A 17693-nucleotide genomic window follows, 5' to 3' on the forward strand; every position below is an offset into this window, starting at 1 on the left:
TGACGGTATCTGGGGTTGAGGTCTTCCACACTGGCCAGCTGTGGAGCACTTCTGTGGGCCCCTGGCAGCCCAGACTCTCCTGTAAGCATGCCAGGAGCTTTGCTGTCTACATGAGCTTTTGATAGGATGTTGAATCGGAGACTTCAGACTTCTGAAGATCTCATGTAACAAGATGAAACACCTAGGGTGATGATAGCCCACCTGGAGTTCAGAGATGATGACTGCAGACTATGATGCACTCAGGCACAGGAAGAGCTCTTGATGAAATTAAATTCAAGCTGTAGGTGTGGATGTGAGAGTGCGCTCAGGTAGACTTTAGAGCTGCAGTGTGGACCCCTTCAGCTAAGGGAAGTGGGAGATCTCATTGCCTTCTACCCCAAGTGCCAAAGCATTCGGGGGTGCTTTTTATCTTGCCCTCCCTGATGTGTACTTACATCATGTGTGCGTTTGGCAAAATACTGTGTCCTCTCTTCCAAAAAAGTGTACCAAAACAGTACATTTCATAGTGCATACTCTGCCCTTTGCATGGGGTGTAACGCTAATGGTTTATCAGGAGTTAGTTGTTCTGTAATGTGTTATGAAAAGTACTTGTGTAATTAATTACTTAATTACCATGGTCAAAAAAAATCTGTGTCAAATCTTCAAGCACACTGCAATTCCATACTTAATTTTTCAAATGGGGTGTGAGGGTGGTGGTATTCATTAAAATGGGAAGAAGCGGTGTTTGTCACTTCAGGTTTTGCAGAGGGCTAGTGGCTTCTGATTCTGACTGGGAAGAGTAGCTGTATATACCACGAGTATTTCCCTGAAGCTGTATGAAGACTGGTCTAATGTCCTGCTGCTGCCAGAAAAATTATAGCTTGCTCTGCTTTCTTACCCCATCTCTTGTACTGCCTTACTATTTGACTGTTCAGCAACCTGGTTCAGCTCACAAAACCAGCAGAAAACTGCATGGTGTATAGGTTTCATCTTAATTTAGTGAGCTAAGTTGGCTTTCAAGGGTCAGACATCTTAGAGCTGTCTCAGAACAGGGTATGGGAGGTATGGTTGGGAAAGAAAGGCAAAGGTGAGATGCATCTGAATTTTTGCAGGAGTGAACTGTTAAATTGGCTTTGGCAAATGAACCTTGCCCCTTTCCCTCTTCCCGCTCTTAGAATTGGTCTTCCGGTGTGCCATTTTCCACGTTCTTAAGGTGTGGGGTTCTTTGATGTTTTTTAATCACTTGCTTATCTAATGCAAGCAGGGTTTTCTTTTGCTTGTGCATTTTTTTCTGCAAATAGTGAAGGGGGAAAGATGTTTTTCTTACTACTGCTGTTTTGGGGGGCAGGGGAGAAAGCTAATCTATTTACAGAAGGCCCAAATGCTTACTAACTGCGCTGCTGTGTAGGAGCCTATGGAATTCTTGCTGAAAGCTTGCTTTATTTCTTCATCTACAGGCATTTCACGACCCCGGTCAGATAGCGCACCACCCACGCCAGTAAATAGGCTGAGCATGCCCCAGAACACTGCTATCAACACCACTCCACCACATAACCGAAGGCATCGGGCAGTGACTGTGAATAAAGCAACGATGAAAACCAGCACTGTAAGATTTCATACTCTGTATTTAGGTAGCTGACCCTTTTGATAGTTTCCTCGGTTGGAGGAAGTGACTTCCTTGCTTCTAGGAGCTGATCTGTTCTTCTTGTCAAATAGGCAACTACTGCTCATACTTCAAAAGTGCAGCACCAACCCTCCTCTACTTCTCCACTCTCTAGCCCAAACCAGACAAGTTCTGAGCCACGGCCACTACCAGCTCCTCGCAGGCCAAAGGTTAACAGCATCTTGAACCTCTTTGGATCGTGGTTATTTGATGCAGCATTTGTTCACTGTAAACTTCATAATGGAATAAACAGAGACAGCAGCATGACTGGTAAATATTACTGAAAAATATACGTACACTTTTTTGCGTGTTTTATTGACATTTCCTACCTGCAAGATTAACATATGCATTATGGAAAAAAAAAAAAAATCTGAAGTGCTGTATTGTGGTTAACCCCTCCCAGCTGAGCCAGCACCTGTGATTAGCTGAGCAGGTGTTTGGGGGCTTTAAAATTTTTTAAAAATCACTTTTTGCTATTAAACACTCCCTTGCTCTAACAAGCATGGCAGTTCCAATTACGCTAGTGGGGAAAATTTTATTAAGTGACGGAAATAATGTGGTAAGAGTCCACTTCTTAATTTGAAATCTGCTTGAGTATCTCTCTGAGTCATAGCAACTTTTTATAGTGATTCTTGAACGTTTGAAAAATTGTCAAACATCACTCCAGATACTGCACAAAGTGGTACTTCTCCTTGTTTTTGGAGAGTGTTATGAAAACGGAAGTCCTTGAGATAGTAAGTGAAGTTGCTGCCTTTCAGTGGTGGTTGCTACATGTTTCTATATATGGCTTGATACCTTTGTTGTCTTCAGTCCTTAATTGGTAGATTTATTTTGTCTCCTATGTTTTGCTGAGCTTTAAAGGTTAGATGTTTTGAGACATGATAACAGAATTAGTTCTCTGCTCAGAGAGGCTTTTTAGCACTCTTCTTCCTTTTGGTGATAATATTCAGAAAATAATAAACTTTCTCATTCCTTGCATTTTTCCTGTTCTTCATGTAGTATTTTGCATGTCTGCTAAACTCTTCCAAGAGATCTCTCTATCAGCAGCTCACTGGCCTAAGTAAGAAAAATAGGAGGAAGAGGTTTGTTGCACAAGTTGGTTTTATAGTGGCACTTGACAGCAGCAGATAAACTGATGATCCTCCTTGTTTGTTATGTCACAAATCCCTGTGTGGAGGCGATGGGTTTAGGATTTGGGATCTGTTAAGGGTATTTTTAGGTATGCAGCACATGGTTTTTGAAAGCGTTCGGTCGCGGGTGGTAGGAGGTTGAAGTCCCTCTCTAAAAGGCCCGTGACACATTGCTAGAGAAATAGCCGAGCTTAGGAAGGAGTAAGGCATAATTTGAGGGTGTGTTCAGTTGCATATGCAGCTAATGTATTTCTGTATTTAATGCTTTTCAGATTGATTGGATCACTTTAATTTTGACATAACCTGTATCGTGAGCAATTTTAATGAAGTGCTTAACCTGAAAAGGGTGTCAGCTGAGATGCTGCTTATGCAACAGTGGCAGCTGTAAACAGAAGTGTTGTGATTCTAGCAGAAGTATGCAGTCATCCAAAATCAAAATGGTTGACTTCCTTGAAGGGGTTCCAGGGCCTTCTGTTCATATATGCAATGTCCTAAGTCGCCTAACAGCAATCAGAAGGTTGTCATATTGCTAGCCTTACAGAGGGACTTACTACCTTCCTGAAAATTAGAAACAACTATTTGGAAATTGCTTGATGCTGTTCTTCCTCCATGCTCTTCAGAGCTGTCCATAGTGAGACCAGTCTTTGCATGTCACGTGTTCTGCCATTTATTAGCAGCAGGGGATCTGAGAGAATTATGTTGGTGGAGACCCAGAAAACTGGTTGTGTTATGTCCTGCTTTTCTAGCGATTTGGAAGACAGAAATAACCTTACAGAATTTAGTCAAGTGTTTGCTGCCCTTCCAGGATGCCATGAGTGTTGTTACCACTCTGTAAAGTACTGGTCACAGCAATGCCACACCAGACTGTTGGACAGAGCGAACTGAAGATGGACCCATACTGCTGAAACTTTGTAGAGAACCACCAAAGCGGGATTGCCTGACTTATCCTTTTGCTCAGCCTCTGCTTTAGGTGGGAAAATGTAGCAAATGTAAAGGACTAGGCTCCTGCAGCTTCTGTTGACTTGAAGATCAGTGTCTTTTAAATCAGGTTTAAGTCCAAATTGAAAAGCTGCTGTTCTGGGAGTCGAATCTGTGAAGCCTGGTGCCTCCAGGTGAAGTCTTTTCCTCCTTGAACAGTGTAAGGCAGGGGGTGCTGTGCTGGACTGGTGAGGTGGGCCAGGAGGGTTGTGTACTGTGGTCCCCTTCCGTCACGCAAATGGGACCCATCAGTAATAATCAGATCTGCATGTTGTGCCCATCCACCTGCCTCTGCCCGTGCTACCCCATAGAGATGTGGCTTGAAGAAAGAGGGCAGCAGAGAAGGGACAGTTAGCTGCCACAATCACTACTTTAGGAAAGAGGACAAAAATAAATCTGCTTGTTATAAGACTTCTTTTTGGCTGCAGGTTGGCCAAAATACTTGTATTTATTATTGATACCTGTATATCATGGTCCATCTGCTATCCTCAGTAGGCTGGTACAGTAACGCTTCTGACACTAGCTTGAATATTCTTGCCACGTTTGACACTGCTGTTGATAATCTTTGCATTAGCTTCAGGAAGCACCATTGTTTTTATGGATGCTTTAAATATTTTATGATTAGGAAGTGTCTGCACTTAAAATCAGCTTTGCTATGTAGTATTGTCTTCCACTGGCCCACACGCACTATTTTTCTTTTAGGTCTGGGACTGCAGCTGTATAAGCTCTCAACAGCTTTAAACCCTTCTAATGTTCAGCTTGTTTCAATGCCAGTGCAGTTAAGAATTTCTTCTCTCGTAGCTCTCTGATATGATTTCTCTGTTTCATTGCTGGCTGGAGGACTGAGGACCATTTTGAAAAAGAAAGAGGTGAATTATCTTCATACAGGTTGCTCCTTGGTCCTGCAGAGTTCCCCTGCCCTGGGACACCTTTCTGGAACACTGCATTTTCTAGCGTGTGTTTCTTATTCCTCTCCTGTCATGTGACATATTCTCAATGAGAACGCATATGATATGATTTCTGAAGAGTTATTGTGGCTAAATGCGAGTGCCTAACAAGTAACCCTGCGGATGAGCTGCGGTCTCAAGTTCTAGTTCAGAATTTAGTTCAGTTCTTTTAAACGAACCCTGCTGATTCACACAGACTAGCACATTGTCCTTCTCCTGTGTTACAGCACAAGTCTTTTTGAGCTTTTGGAAGTAAAGAGCAGTTGATCAAGGCCAAATGTGAATGAGTACCTATCTACCCTTGCTTTTCTCCTTGTCCTGGAGCCTCACATATCTTACTTCGTGAATTCTTTAATTTCCAGAAAGGAAGTCAAGAAAAATGACTGTGATGGAAAAAATGTGCAGCTTCTTCTAGGTTCTGAACTGAAAAAATATCTGGATGGGTGGAGGGGTAACTGAGCTTGCTCTACTTGCCCCTTCTTGGAGGGGGAGTGCTGACTATATCATCTCCAGAGGTCCCCTCCAGCCTCAACTCTTCTTTGGTTCTGTGAATAAAACTGCTGCCCCACTGTTGTTCAGTTTTCTGTCATCTTCATTGGTAAACTTCTTGTACCAACCCTTGCACGATTCAGGATAACTATGTATTTCATGTTTGTGGTTGCTGTGGTTTTGTCTGTCTCTTTGCGAAGAGAGAGTATTTTTCCCTCCCACAAGATTAGCTGGAAGTCACCTGTATACGGCTGCGTACTGGTGGAGTTTATCACCTGGAAACAGTCTTCCTGTTTGCTCTTTGAGCCCCGTATTCAAGATAGTCTTGTGTCGTTTGGATTCTGAAGCAAAACAGCAATCTTGCCATCATTGGTGGAATGCTTTTGTGCCACGAGAGTCTTGTATCAGATTTTAGTTTCTGCACTCAGACCTTGATGGTGAAGCTTTATGGCTTTATAGCAGGCAGCTAATGAACATTACTCTGTATTATGGCGAGGGAGGAAAAACAATCTGTTCGAAAATGTATAGTTGGTTTGAAAGGAGCTGGATCCTGGTGGCATAGTCTTTAGAATTAGATGGCTGCATGGTATTTATTTAGCTGTTACTGTGGCATAAATAGCTCTCTATGGTTGGTACTTGAGAAAACTCCTTCATAAGAAATTCGCTGTGAAGCCTTTATGAAGTTAACCCTGAATATGACAGCTCTGGGGTGTGTGTACATGTGCCGAGTGTAATTTCGTTGGCAGAATGTGTTTCCGCTAGACAAGCTTGGCCATACGGTGCATGCTGCTGCTAGTTGTTGTCTTCAGCAACTTGTGAGAATTGGGCGAAACTCATGAATACCTTGTGCCAGCTTCTCAGTAACTGAATCTTCCAATCTGATGGGCTCATTCTTACTCCTTGTACCTAAAGAAGTCAGTCACAAGCCTGTAGCTGTGTGTTTTATAGCAGCTGACGGAGTCTTGCCTAGGAGGTTGTTGGTATCACGCAGGTGCTGTTGGCAGCGGGGGAGTCTTGGGGTATATTTTTACCCTCATCTCTTCTGGCCCTACTGTCATTAATATTAATGTCCCAAAGAATGTTTCTGGGGGTTTAGGAGCAAACTGTAAGAAGCCCTGATTAGGGACCTCCTGAGTGTTGCTGAGAGGCTTGGTCACAAGTCTTGATCTGACCCTGCACGTTCAAAGAAGCAGCTCGTACGAGGTGGTGGTGTTCTCTCCTGGTACCTGGCCACTTTCTTTCCTCTCTTCTTTCTCTGGAGATTGTTTTTGAGATGTTGATATTTCCGGTAGCGTTCTGCCTTTTATTTCTGCTTTGGAAGATTGTTGATTGAGCTGGTGGTCAGGGGAGGCATGCCTGGGTCTACTGCCTGCTGTTAAGGGTTGTTAGCAACTTGGGTTAGGGAAGACAGAGCTGTAAAACTGTCAGGAACTCATGGTTTTGAAGCAGGAGTATGGCTGTGAGGAGACTCTGCAGGTAAGTAACCTTCCCCCTACAAGACATACCCTGAGTCACAGAAGCCTTAGGACAGCCTGGTGTATACTCCCTATACAGTGCAACATAGGGAAATGTACTTGAGCTGGGAAGGGTTAATACATCCATTTAAAGAACTGATGTACATAGATATGAACAGCTCTAAATCTTATTAGTATTTTGTAACTTTTTGTTCATTGTTTTGCATGGTACTTTCAAAACCATAATTTTGGACCTGAATGCCAATTTCCTATGTGTTTAACGAGCTTGCTATATCATAAAGCTTTTAATCTATTTTTTGAAAAAGCTAAAAGCTTCTTAACTTATATTACGATTTCACCATCTTAAAAGTATTTTATAACTACTGCTGTCCTTTGATTTGTTTCCATTTTATTTCTATTATCTTGCAGCATCTTTTATCCAAATTCTTCTTTCTTATAAATCTTGTAAGTAGGAACCAGTAGCTTTTCCTTAATTGCGGTCATGCTTTTCTTTTTCCATAATCCCATATTTTATTTGTAAATTCATTCTCATTGTCTCTTGTAGCTTTTGCACTTTTACTTGAAAAAGATGAGTAATTTTTTGTGTGTGTTTTTGAATGGGGAGGATTGTTGGCAAAAGCAAATTAATCTGCCTGAATCAGTCCCATCCTTTCTGTACTTTAGTCTGTGATCATGTCATGAGTTCCAGGACTTTGCACTAACCATGTTTTTTTTACTTAAAGCTTATTTTACAGACCTAGTGTTTGATTTGTATGCATTGTGCATGTAGTGTTTTTTTCCAACTACAATATATTGCTGGATAGCTTATTTAGGACAAAAAAAATGGCTCATGGGAAGATGCATAAAGATTTGTGACTATTTGCCACTTATGTCATGAAAATTTGTAAGGTAACAGTACATTAAACCACAAATTTAAAGACAAAAAATTAAGAGTAGACACTTGTCATTAGGACGTTTCCTTAACAAACAAAACAAACAAAAAAAACCCTATCCGTAAATTAACAAGTGTTCCAACTGTCAAAGTGTTAGTGGGCCTTTGTTTGCAAGACTGAGTGTGAACCTGATGTTCCCCTAAGCTTGAGATAGAGGAGGTTCTCCGGTACTGATGGAACTGCATTGGCGTGATTCTGATAGCAGCACACATTATCTGTTGTTTGGTTTTGTAGCTTATAAGAGTTTTGAAAATCAATGTAGTCTTAGCTAAAAATAAGAAGGAATGTGGTCTTTCTGCCGTTAGTAATCCAAAAGTGAAGTTGTCTAAAGTAAAAAATGAAAAAAAGAAGGGAAGAAAAAAAAAAACACACAGAGAGCAATATATCTTTTTTGATTGCCATCCTGGAAGAAAAGGTGAAGCCAGCAAAGTGAGTAGCCTCCTGCATCGTACGCACATGATACTGATGTGTGAAAGGGGGACCAGAAACCTCTCTAGAAAGACATGAATTCAACTGGCTTGGACTGGCAGAGCCGTCCTGCAGGGAGGGAGCACAGAGCTCGGAGAACCGTGTCCCGTATAGGTAACGGCGGGCTCCCGGGAGGAGCGTGTGGAGCGTGTTGTGGGATGGGGAGTAGCCAGCCTCCCTGGTAGCTGCTGTCTGGAGGCTGTCTAACCTCAAATTTATTTAGCAATTTCAGTAGTCATGTGAGGAGGGAGGGACCAATTCAGGAAATTTCTCTTTCTGATATGGGTCCTTAACATTTTTGGACTATGTTTTTTAGTAAGTATGTTTATACAACAAAATTGGATCAAAGCAGCTTTGTGTTCAGGGCAGCATAAGAGGTTAGCTGGCCAGTTGAAAATTAAGCATTTGCCTGGAGGTCACAGTAATGGCACTGTCTAAGTGTTTGTTGGTATTTTAAGGCAGCAAGGCAAGGTGGTACACCATTTTTCTGAGAAGGGAGCTAGGTGAGGGAAGATCCTTGTCCTCCAGAGAGGGTAGGAAGCTAATATTGGATATAAGCATATTCTTCCCAGCAGAAAGTTGGGACAGGCTCTAGAACATGAAGATCAGTTGTTGTCATCCTTATAAAGAAAAAGTTAGTTACACCCACAAATACTTTCGAAACAGAGGCACTGACTCAAATACAGTGAACTAACAGCTTCATGATAACTTCTAAATTTGACTTGATCTTTGTGTCCAGGATCCCATGAGCCTATTATATATATTAACAAAAGCAATGAAACACTCTTTTCTCTCTTCCCAGCTATAGCAACTCAAGCTAGCGTGGAGTTCCGCCGGAAAGGATCGCAAATGTCCACGGACACAATGGCTTCCAACCCCATGTTTGATGCGGCTGACTTCCCAGACAACTATGAAGCGGGAAGGGCAGAGGCCTGCGGGACACTGTGTAGGATATTTTGTAGCAAGAAGACTGGGGAGGAAATTTTACCAGCTTACCTATCCCGGTACTAACCTACCTTCCAGTTGCTTTATTGGTGTAACGTTATGGTGCAACTTAATTCACAGTGAATAGCATTCAGTTACTGTCTGAATCCTGTCTTGCCAATTCAAAAAGCCTGGTTAGCCTTCAGATGCTGTAGGTGGGGATCCCCGAGTAGCGATTTCCTTTTGTCTTCTCACGATGCTGGTTTTCATTGGGTTTTTTTCAAGTTCCAGTTGAAGGGAAGTCCCTTGAAGTGCCTCCCAGCTGGAAGGAACATTGTCTTTTTGATACTTTCTTGCCTTTTGTATTCTTGTTTTTTTTAACTTGTCACTGAATATTGTTCCGATGGAAAAATAAGTGTGCAGACATGAGACTTCGTACACTTTAGACCGTGAAGGGTCTTACGTTGTCAAACACCACAACACTGAAAGGGAATGTGTTTGTGGGTTGTTTTTTTTTTTTCTTTAAATATAGAAATGCGCTAATATTCTATTACTTAAAACAGTGTGTTCTGATCTACCTCTGTTTACAATTTTGTTTCTAATAAAATAAGGCAGTCTTGCCTATCGTAGTGTACCTTTTTTCTGAATTTTTGTTAAAAAGTGAAATAGCAAAGGCTAGAGGCAGAGAATCAACTATAAATCATGACTCTCTCAAACTGTTCAGGTACGTTTGTCCCAGATGGCACCAAAACTTCCTGGAAGACTGAACTATTTTATTTCTTGCATATTGTAGTGTTTTGTGGATAGATAGTTTGTGTTTCTCTTACCCAGTCAGTGAGATTCTTTTAAAAAAATAAAATAAAGGGCATATAAGTATTCTCTAACAAGAAACTGTGAAAGTAACTAACTGCTTTAGGATGATGGCCAGCTAGGTTCCTGCCCCCCTGCTTTTTCATTTGAACTGGTTACGATGGATATGTTTGGTCTTATTTTCCAAATCGCTGATCAGCGTGTCCTATCTTGTTCCCCCCTGCCCCAAAAGATTTAGCAGTATTTTTCTTGTGCTGGGGAGTTAAAATCAAGGTCTTAACTCCCATCCTTACACGTGGGAGGAAGTAGTGAGAGAGCACATGATCCCAGCACTGTTAGTAAACATCTGGGCTGTATTTACACAGCTCCCAGTCCATGTATTACAACAAATCAGAGGCTTCAATAAAACTGTGCTGCCCTGGCTTTTCACATGAAATACATGTGATTTGTGAGGATTTTTTTAAGCTGGTTAGGTGCGTTTGCCTGTGCTAAAGTAACTTGGGGGAATGCTCATATAAAGGTTTCCTAGCTCTGATTTTGAAACTTAGCCTATCTTATATAGAAAAGATCAAATAGTGGCTGCACATTCTTGTTCATGTGGGATGCTGATGCTTTTTATGTGCAAATAATTCAATCTTATCTTTCTTTGTCAGATTTTACATGCTTTTAATTCAGGGTTTGCAGATAGCAGATTTCGTTTGCCACCCCGTTCTTGCCAGTGTTATTTTAAACTCCCCTCCTTTGTTCTGCTGTGACCTGAAAGGGATTGATGTCGTGGTTCCTTATTTCATTTCGGCTCTTGAAACTATTTTACCTGACAGGTAAATTGCTATTTCCATGTAAATATCATCAGAAATGTGGGGAGGTGTTTATCTTCTGGGGTTTCTGTCATTCCTGAGTAGTTTTCACTGAAGGAATTCTGTAATGTGGGCCCCATACTGTGTATATATTTGATAGTGATAATAGCAGCACTTCATAAGCTCTAATTTTTAATTTTATTCAATACAATTTTCTTTAAAGCAATAGTAGTGTTTATTTTAAATGAAATATGAGAGTTGTTACCTACATATTCACTGAGGGAAAGGAGTATCTGTAAGAACAGGGAAAAGGAGTGATTTAGTTCAAATATATTGAAAGCCTACTGATTTTTAAGTAAAATTTCACAGGATATTCTTTAGTGGCTGTTGCTGCATTGAATTCATTGAGAGAGTAATCTTACACAACATTAAATAGAAAAATTGATAGTTTAGACAGGCTGGTGAAATTGTAGTAGGTTCTTAAACCAGCAGATATAACCTCACTTGTCAGAGCTTTATGGATTTCTGGACATTTTGCTAAGTAATTTAAGGCACTTAATACTACTCTGTGCATGCCTTCAACATATGTTTTATGTCTTGGTACTGCATTTAATTTTGAAGTTATGCATAAAATATTATTTATCTTCTGGGCTTAAGTCTGAGCCACTGCTTCTTTTGGATAGGTCTTCTAAGTAGAAGAATTTGCTGGTGGCTACTGACAAAAGTTGATCTATTCGCTAAGCAGCTTGTGTTTCATGCAATGTGCGCATGAGCTTATTCTGTGGCTCTCCGATAATCCTGGGTGGGTTTGAGTTGTAGTAGGCCAGTAGAGGCTCATGACCGAAACATCCTGCTTTGAAGATGCAGTATATGAATAATACTTTCATCAACTTTTATATGGGGTACAGAATCCTTAGCAAGTGATGGTTCCTGCATGAATTCATTGTGTTATTGCTGCTATTTAAAAAAAAAAAAAAGAAGAAAATGAGCCTAGAAAGGAACAGCTACATTGTATACTGCAAATTATTTTTTAAGACCACTGGGGCTGTATATTTAATTCTAACTTAATTAAATTTGGCTCCAGATTCCTGTGAAAAGTTGATTAACTGTATGATGCTTTGATTTGCAGAGAACTCTCAAAGTTTAAAATCTATGTAAACCCCACAGAGCTAAGAAGAGCTTCAATTAACATCTTGCTGTCTCTGTTGCCTCTCCCTCATCACTTTGGAACCATAAAGTCTGAGGTAGTAACCTTACTACTTTGTTTTGCATACCATTTTTCTTTCCCTGGTTGTTTTGGAGTGGGATTTGGATGACTTGTGGGTTTTATTTGGTGTTCTATTTGGCACTGAAACTCTTATAGAAAGTGTGTAACAGTAAGACTGTATTAAAAGTTGTCAGTAGCAATGTGTGTTGTGGATATTGACTTTTGAAACCAATACCATGCTGGTGTGATCTCTAATTGATACTGAAATAAATGTATTTTTCCTTCAGGTTGTCCTGGAAGGGAAGTTCAGCAATGATGACAGCTCAACATATGATAAGCCAGTAACCTTCCTTTCCTTGAAGCTGAGGCTTGTGAATATACTTATAGGAGCTTTGCAAACGGAAACAGATCCCAACAACACTCAAATGATACTAGGTTATTTAAACTTTTTTATTCATTAATTGTGTTGTAGAAGTGTCTGTCTTAATCTGTCCTGGAATAATGTGGTTTATTAGTCATGTGTTGCTTTGCAAGAAAAAAGATGAAATTCCTGGCAGATTGTCATCTGTATAATCTCCCTCGTACTATGAAAACATCTTGAAAAGCCTCACATTTTGGTTAAAATAATCTCTCTCTTTTTACGAATGTGGAATAGTACCTGAAAAGTAGAGGTGGAAGTAAAAGCACATTCTACCAGGAAAAGTCAGTCATAATTAGGAATGGAAAAAGGAAAAAATGTTGTTTTAATATTGGGAAGGATTCTTGACTAATGGGTTACAGGGAACACTTTAGTTTTTGGCATGATTAAGCCTGGAAACACATTGAAATACTGGGTGACCGGTGGTCCAGCACTGGCAGAATACAGATGACGTTTGTTTAGCACTGTGTAAATCTTCAGACAAAAGCTTTGGAATAGAGTCTGGAGATGCATTGTAGTTTGGCAACAAACTGTTCTTTGAGGTAATGAGTGTATTAACATTATTCTGAATACTCAGAAGTAGAAGCTGAAAACTTGAATAGTGCATAATGTGTGCATAATAGCCAGTAAAAAATGTACTTGCCTCTTATTCTTCCCCCCCCGCCCTTATTTTTCTCTATTTAGAAGTGCCTTTTTCCACATCATGGTGTTCTTGTCCTTCAATAATTAGAATACCACTTTCCTTTTGTCTGTTTAAAAAGGAAACAGACTTGTACTGTGGTGGGAGGTGTCTGCCTTGTTCTGGAAGACAGACAGCCTACCTGATTAATAGGGGAGGGAAGGAAAATTGCATGAGCAGTGAAGTGAAGGGAAACAAATCCAGTCTGCAAAGACTATCGGAAAGTTTCCTTGCAGTGGTTGAGATAGTTCCTCCACTAGTGGAAGACTAGGGGAGAATGATTTGAAAGAATGATTTGCAACCACTGCTGGTGAAGGCACGAGGATATTTATGGTTTCAAAGCAATCCTCCAAGCGAAACCCACAGAGTATTGGTGCACAGGGGGTTGCACCACATCGGGAACCGCTGGGTGATGCTTTGTTAAATCCTACCTATGTGTTCCTGTACGCCTCCACTGCAAGTTGGTGTTTGCATCCAGCTGCGTAGATGCTCTGCCTTGAATGGTTTTTACCATTACTATTTCCATGATAGTCCATCTCCCCTGTATTCCTGTTGTTAAACTCCTGTTTCTGTATGTGAAGTTATTTCCTGCTGGTTTTGGTTGGAAAGGATTCATGAATCTCCAGTTTAGCCAGAGATTCTTACACGTGCCACCAGCTTCTCAACAAAATCAGTGTTTGCTTCCAGCTGCTCATTAAATTTTTGACAGTGAGTGCATTTCCCTTCATATAACAAGTAGTGTTTTCCTTAACACTCATTGCTGGGGGGGGGGGGGGGACAGAAAATTAAAATTGATGCCACTGAGTGTGTCAGTGTCAGCCTGTTACAGGTCTGTGTCCTTACTGCTTCGTTCCTCGTTGCCTGGGGGTGATGCTGCCAAGCAGATATAGGCTCTTCATGCCAGCTGACCTAAGGCACCCTGAATGCATCGGCAATTTTAATTTGTGTTGCACTTGGGTGTAGTTAATCTCTCCCAAGATGGAAGAGATAACTACCTGCTGGCTAGTTTGGATGCAGTAGGGTTGGCTTACCCCTGCACTTAGAGCTTCAGCTTTTTCAATACGGTGTTTTGGGCACTGATGGAAAACAAAGCACAGAAAGTGAGAGGCTGGGGATGACTTCCAGGTGGAGAGAATTTCAGTGTATCCCACCTCAGATTATGCACTGGCCTCCTGATTTAGGAAATTGGGTTTATATTTTAGCCAAATCGAAATGCAAGCAATTTTTAATTTGCTCTACAAACCTACAAATTATCAATGATGCAAATATTAGCCTTGATTTTTTTTTTTGTGGGGCGGGGGCAGAAATGTCTTTATGAAAATAAAAGTCCTTGTGTTATGGTGGTTTGGGGGTTCATTTCGCTCATCACAGATCATTATGAGAACAAGCATGGTCACTTGCACTGATGTCTTAAGGGTTGCTGAATAGAACAGACATTATTCACTTTCTCTTCCAGCAGGTTGCTGTCTGTACTGCTAGTTCATTAAGACTTGAAAACATGTTTTTGTTTGCCAGCTGCCTTTTGGCTCCTAACGGCCAAACCGGGGAAGGGAGCCTCTTTGTGCCAGGCAAGAACGTAGCCAAGGCCAGCACTGTATAACCCTTGAGGTGGCGCTGGACTACACACCTCATTTTAGCGCTCTCAGTTATCTAACAAATACTGTTATTTTATTCACAGAATCAGTAGATATCCTTAAATGTAACCTGAGTTTTTAAATGAGCACAATCTGATGGGAGACAAGGAATGATTTCAGCCCTTTTGTGAAACCAAAATCCTTCTAAACTGAGGAATTTGAAAAACCTATGTTCAAAGCATTTTTAAAACAGCTGAAAGCACTCTATCTCAGTTCTCATCTGCTTCGAACTGCTAAGTCTGAAGCAAATCCTGTGTTTCCTAAAACAGGATGGAGATCCTGTATGTTAGATCTTCAGTGCTTCTTTGTAAATTTGAGCAGTGAACATTCTACTGCCGTCTTTAGTTACCTTCTTATATCTGATTCTTCAGGTGCAATGTTAAATATTGTTCAAGATTCAGCGCTGTTAGAAGCCATTGGCTGTCAGATGGAAACGGTAAGTATTTTTTGTTTATGAAGTTACCACTTCAAAAAGAATGCATTACTCATTGTATCTGCTGTTGTAAGCTGCTCAGTTAGCATCTTGAGGTTTGATCATCTTTTTTTCTCCATTGTATCTGAGAGCATCCTCTGGTATAGGGAACTCTACTCAGAAAAATCTTCTCATCGCTCAAAACTGACTTTCAATTTGCAGAACGGTGGTGAAAATCACCTCTTCAAAAGCCACAGTCGTACCAACAGTGGCATTAGCACTGCAAGTGGGGGCAGTACGGAGCCCACAACACCAGATAGCGAGAGACCAGCACAAGCCCTTCTGAGGGATTATGGTAAGGATAGCTCTTTTGAAAAAGAACTCTGTTATATGCCAGGGTGATGTTTTTTGTGGTTGGGTTCCCCCCCCCCCCCCGCTCCTAATCCTGGCTAATACTTCAATGTGCATGGGTGTTTTGAACTCAGAGTGGATAGCCCTTTTGTTTATGGCCAGTTTGTGCTCATATGTGCTGTTTAGTTGGTGGTTGTTTAATCCTACTAAGGGACTCTGTGAACACTTAAAAAATAAGAATGTAAAAGCTTATGAAAAAGGAGGTGTTCGCAAACTGTTTTACTTCAGGATATGTTTTCGAGACACTTAGTTTTCATGAACAATAATGGGATAAATGTACACCAAGTGTAAATTAATTGCTTCATTCATTTTGGTAGCATTCCAAATGCTTACCTGACTTTTTGCATATTTGCATATTTAAAGAGCATTTGGGGGACTCCTGGTTTTATAGAGCAAGTAAACAGAATGCTTGTGATGTGTCATTTATTATAACAAGAGAATTTCTTAATTAACGTTTGTTTGCTATGTCTTGTACCATGCATTTTTGAATCTTTGTAATAAAATTTATGTTCTACTAAATCTGTGTGTGGTAAACTGGCCGAATGTCGAGATCCTGGAATTTAACTTGCTCCTTTGGTCGTCTTCAGTTTAACTGATGTCGACCCAGTAAATGTGAGAACAGATCACCTTTATTATATTGTAGCCTAGATTGACAACTCTGTTCTCGCCAACCAAAAACATTTTTTTCCTCTAGTTCTATAACTGAGGAGAGGAGGGAGATTAGCCAGAAAGACTTTAGTATATTCGAGGGATTAATACAAACATGTTGGTGCTTTCCCTACAGGATTTGTGTGTTTGAAATTATTAAAGTGCTAGTTTTCAGCACATCATTTGAATTGTGTGTTTAATTCGTATGGGTTTTCATTGACAAGTTCTTGTAAAAATATCCCTTTATAAGGTTAAAAAAAATCGTAAATATTTGACTTACTGAGTCTTTAAACCGTGACATAACTTAAAGATATTTTTGTGATATATTCATTTTATTGGAATTTTTTTTATGCACAAAAGGTAAGGGTTTATGAAATTTATGAAAAGAATTTGAAGCTGGAGGTTTCAAACAAGAGAGAACTGAAAACAAGATGGTCTGTTTTTACTGGGATTATCCAAACGTCTTTTTTAAAAAAAAAAATGAGATAAGTTAGTCTGAATGTATTTGTATAATGTCTGGTGGTGTATATAAGGGAGTTAGCCTGTGCAAAAGTGACCAACCCAATTTCTAGATTCTGGGTTGTGTATAATCTTATTTTATGTGTGTATTGTGGCTGCTTTGGCTTGTGCCTGTGCTTTGCTTATCGTCACTAATGCTTAGTTATTTTCCCTCCTTGTGGTATGTGGTATTGGGGTTATATCCTAGCTCTTAATACAGATACAGCTGCTGGACTACTGATACGCAGTATTCACTTGGTAACCCAAAGACTCAACTCACAGTGGAGGCAGGACATGAGTATCTCTCTGGCTGCACTGGAGCTTCTCTCTGGACTGGCAAAGGTGAGAGGTGAAGTTTTGTGTGCTCTGGCCTCTTCTCAAAGGGTGATTATAGTCCTGTTTAGGAGAAAGTCATGCCACCAAACAGATATCTGTGTCTGAGTTTGTCAGCAAATGTTCTGTTTGGACACAAGAAAAAACAGTACTCCTTTCGTACTTCATCTTCTCCTAGCATAAAGCTCTGTGGCTCAGATGATGTGTGCCCTGTAAACGCCTGCTGGCTGAAAGTGAAGCTCAGGGTGGCTTTTCAGATACACGTGGCTCTACTTGAGCTCATGTCGAGCTAGCTGGCTCTTGTTGAGCTAGCTGGATGGCTCCTAACCTTTCTCATGGATTCCCATGTGTGTCTGGTTTTGGCTTTTGTTTTGTTTTTTACACTTCAGGGGATGCATCTGCCATATTAGGTTGCACAGTTGAGGAAAAACTTGTCACTAAGCTTCCAGTGGCAGTGTAGGGGCTTGGGCCGTTAGTTTTCAACCCCACTGTGAACCATTTATCACAGCTTTGCTTGGCTGGGTGGCTGGTCTCTGTTCACTATGTAACCAGACTTAGAAACAAGAGGTTTTGTTGCTCTTAGTTGGCAGATTGCAAATATGCCAGGGTATTAAACAACTTATTGCCCTTTTTGTAAGTGTAGTACTTGCTTTTCCCCTTCCATCTCATCCTGGAAATAGTTTTCTGAGCTTAGAAAATGATAGTGTGTTTCTACTATGAAGGTGTCACCTTCTTCAGAGCTGTATCTGCACACAGTTCCTTGATTTAACAGCAAATAACTGAACTAAAGCTACTAGGTGGGGGGGGAGCTTTTTTGTTGAGAGGTAAAATGCCCTTTTCTGCTTGAGGGCTTTTGTCCCC

At 40.7% G+C, this 17693-nt stretch overlaps 1 protein-coding gene across 8 annotated transcripts in view; it reads left to right on the forward strand.

The window, feature by feature from the left end:
• The window catches only part of RALGAPB (Ral GTPase activating protein non-catalytic subunit beta), a 65758-nt gene that overhangs the window by 19876 nt on the left and 28189 nt on the right, over nt 1-17693 (forward strand). For 6 of the 8 annotated variants that reach the window (XM_075166197.1, XM_075166190.1, XM_075166195.1 and 3 more), the window contains 9 exons: nt 1437-1585; nt 1696-1912; nt 8864-9065; nt 10449-10616; nt 11722-11836; nt 12087-12234; nt 14902-14966; nt 15165-15297; nt 16708-16841. In XM_075166197.1, the coding sequence (XP_075022298.1) occupies nt 1437-1585; nt 1696-1912; nt 8864-9065; nt 10449-10616; nt 11722-11836; nt 12087-12234; nt 14902-14966; nt 15165-15297; nt 16708-16841 (1331 nt within the window). The remainder of the gene's footprint in view (nt 1-1436; nt 1586-1695; nt 1913-8863; nt 9066-10448; nt 10617-11721; nt 11837-12086; nt 12235-14901; nt 14967-15164; nt 15298-16707; nt 16842-17693) is intronic. The other 2 variants (XM_075166194.1, XM_075166196.1) reach the window with 2 other exon arrangements.

Source organism: Calonectris borealis, chromosome 17 (assembly GCF_964195595.1).
Source record: "Calonectris borealis chromosome 17, bCalBor7.hap1.2, whole genome shotgun sequence".
In the NCBI taxonomy this organism is placed as follows: domain Eukaryota; kingdom Metazoa; phylum Chordata; class Aves; order Procellariiformes; family Procellariidae; genus Calonectris; species Calonectris borealis.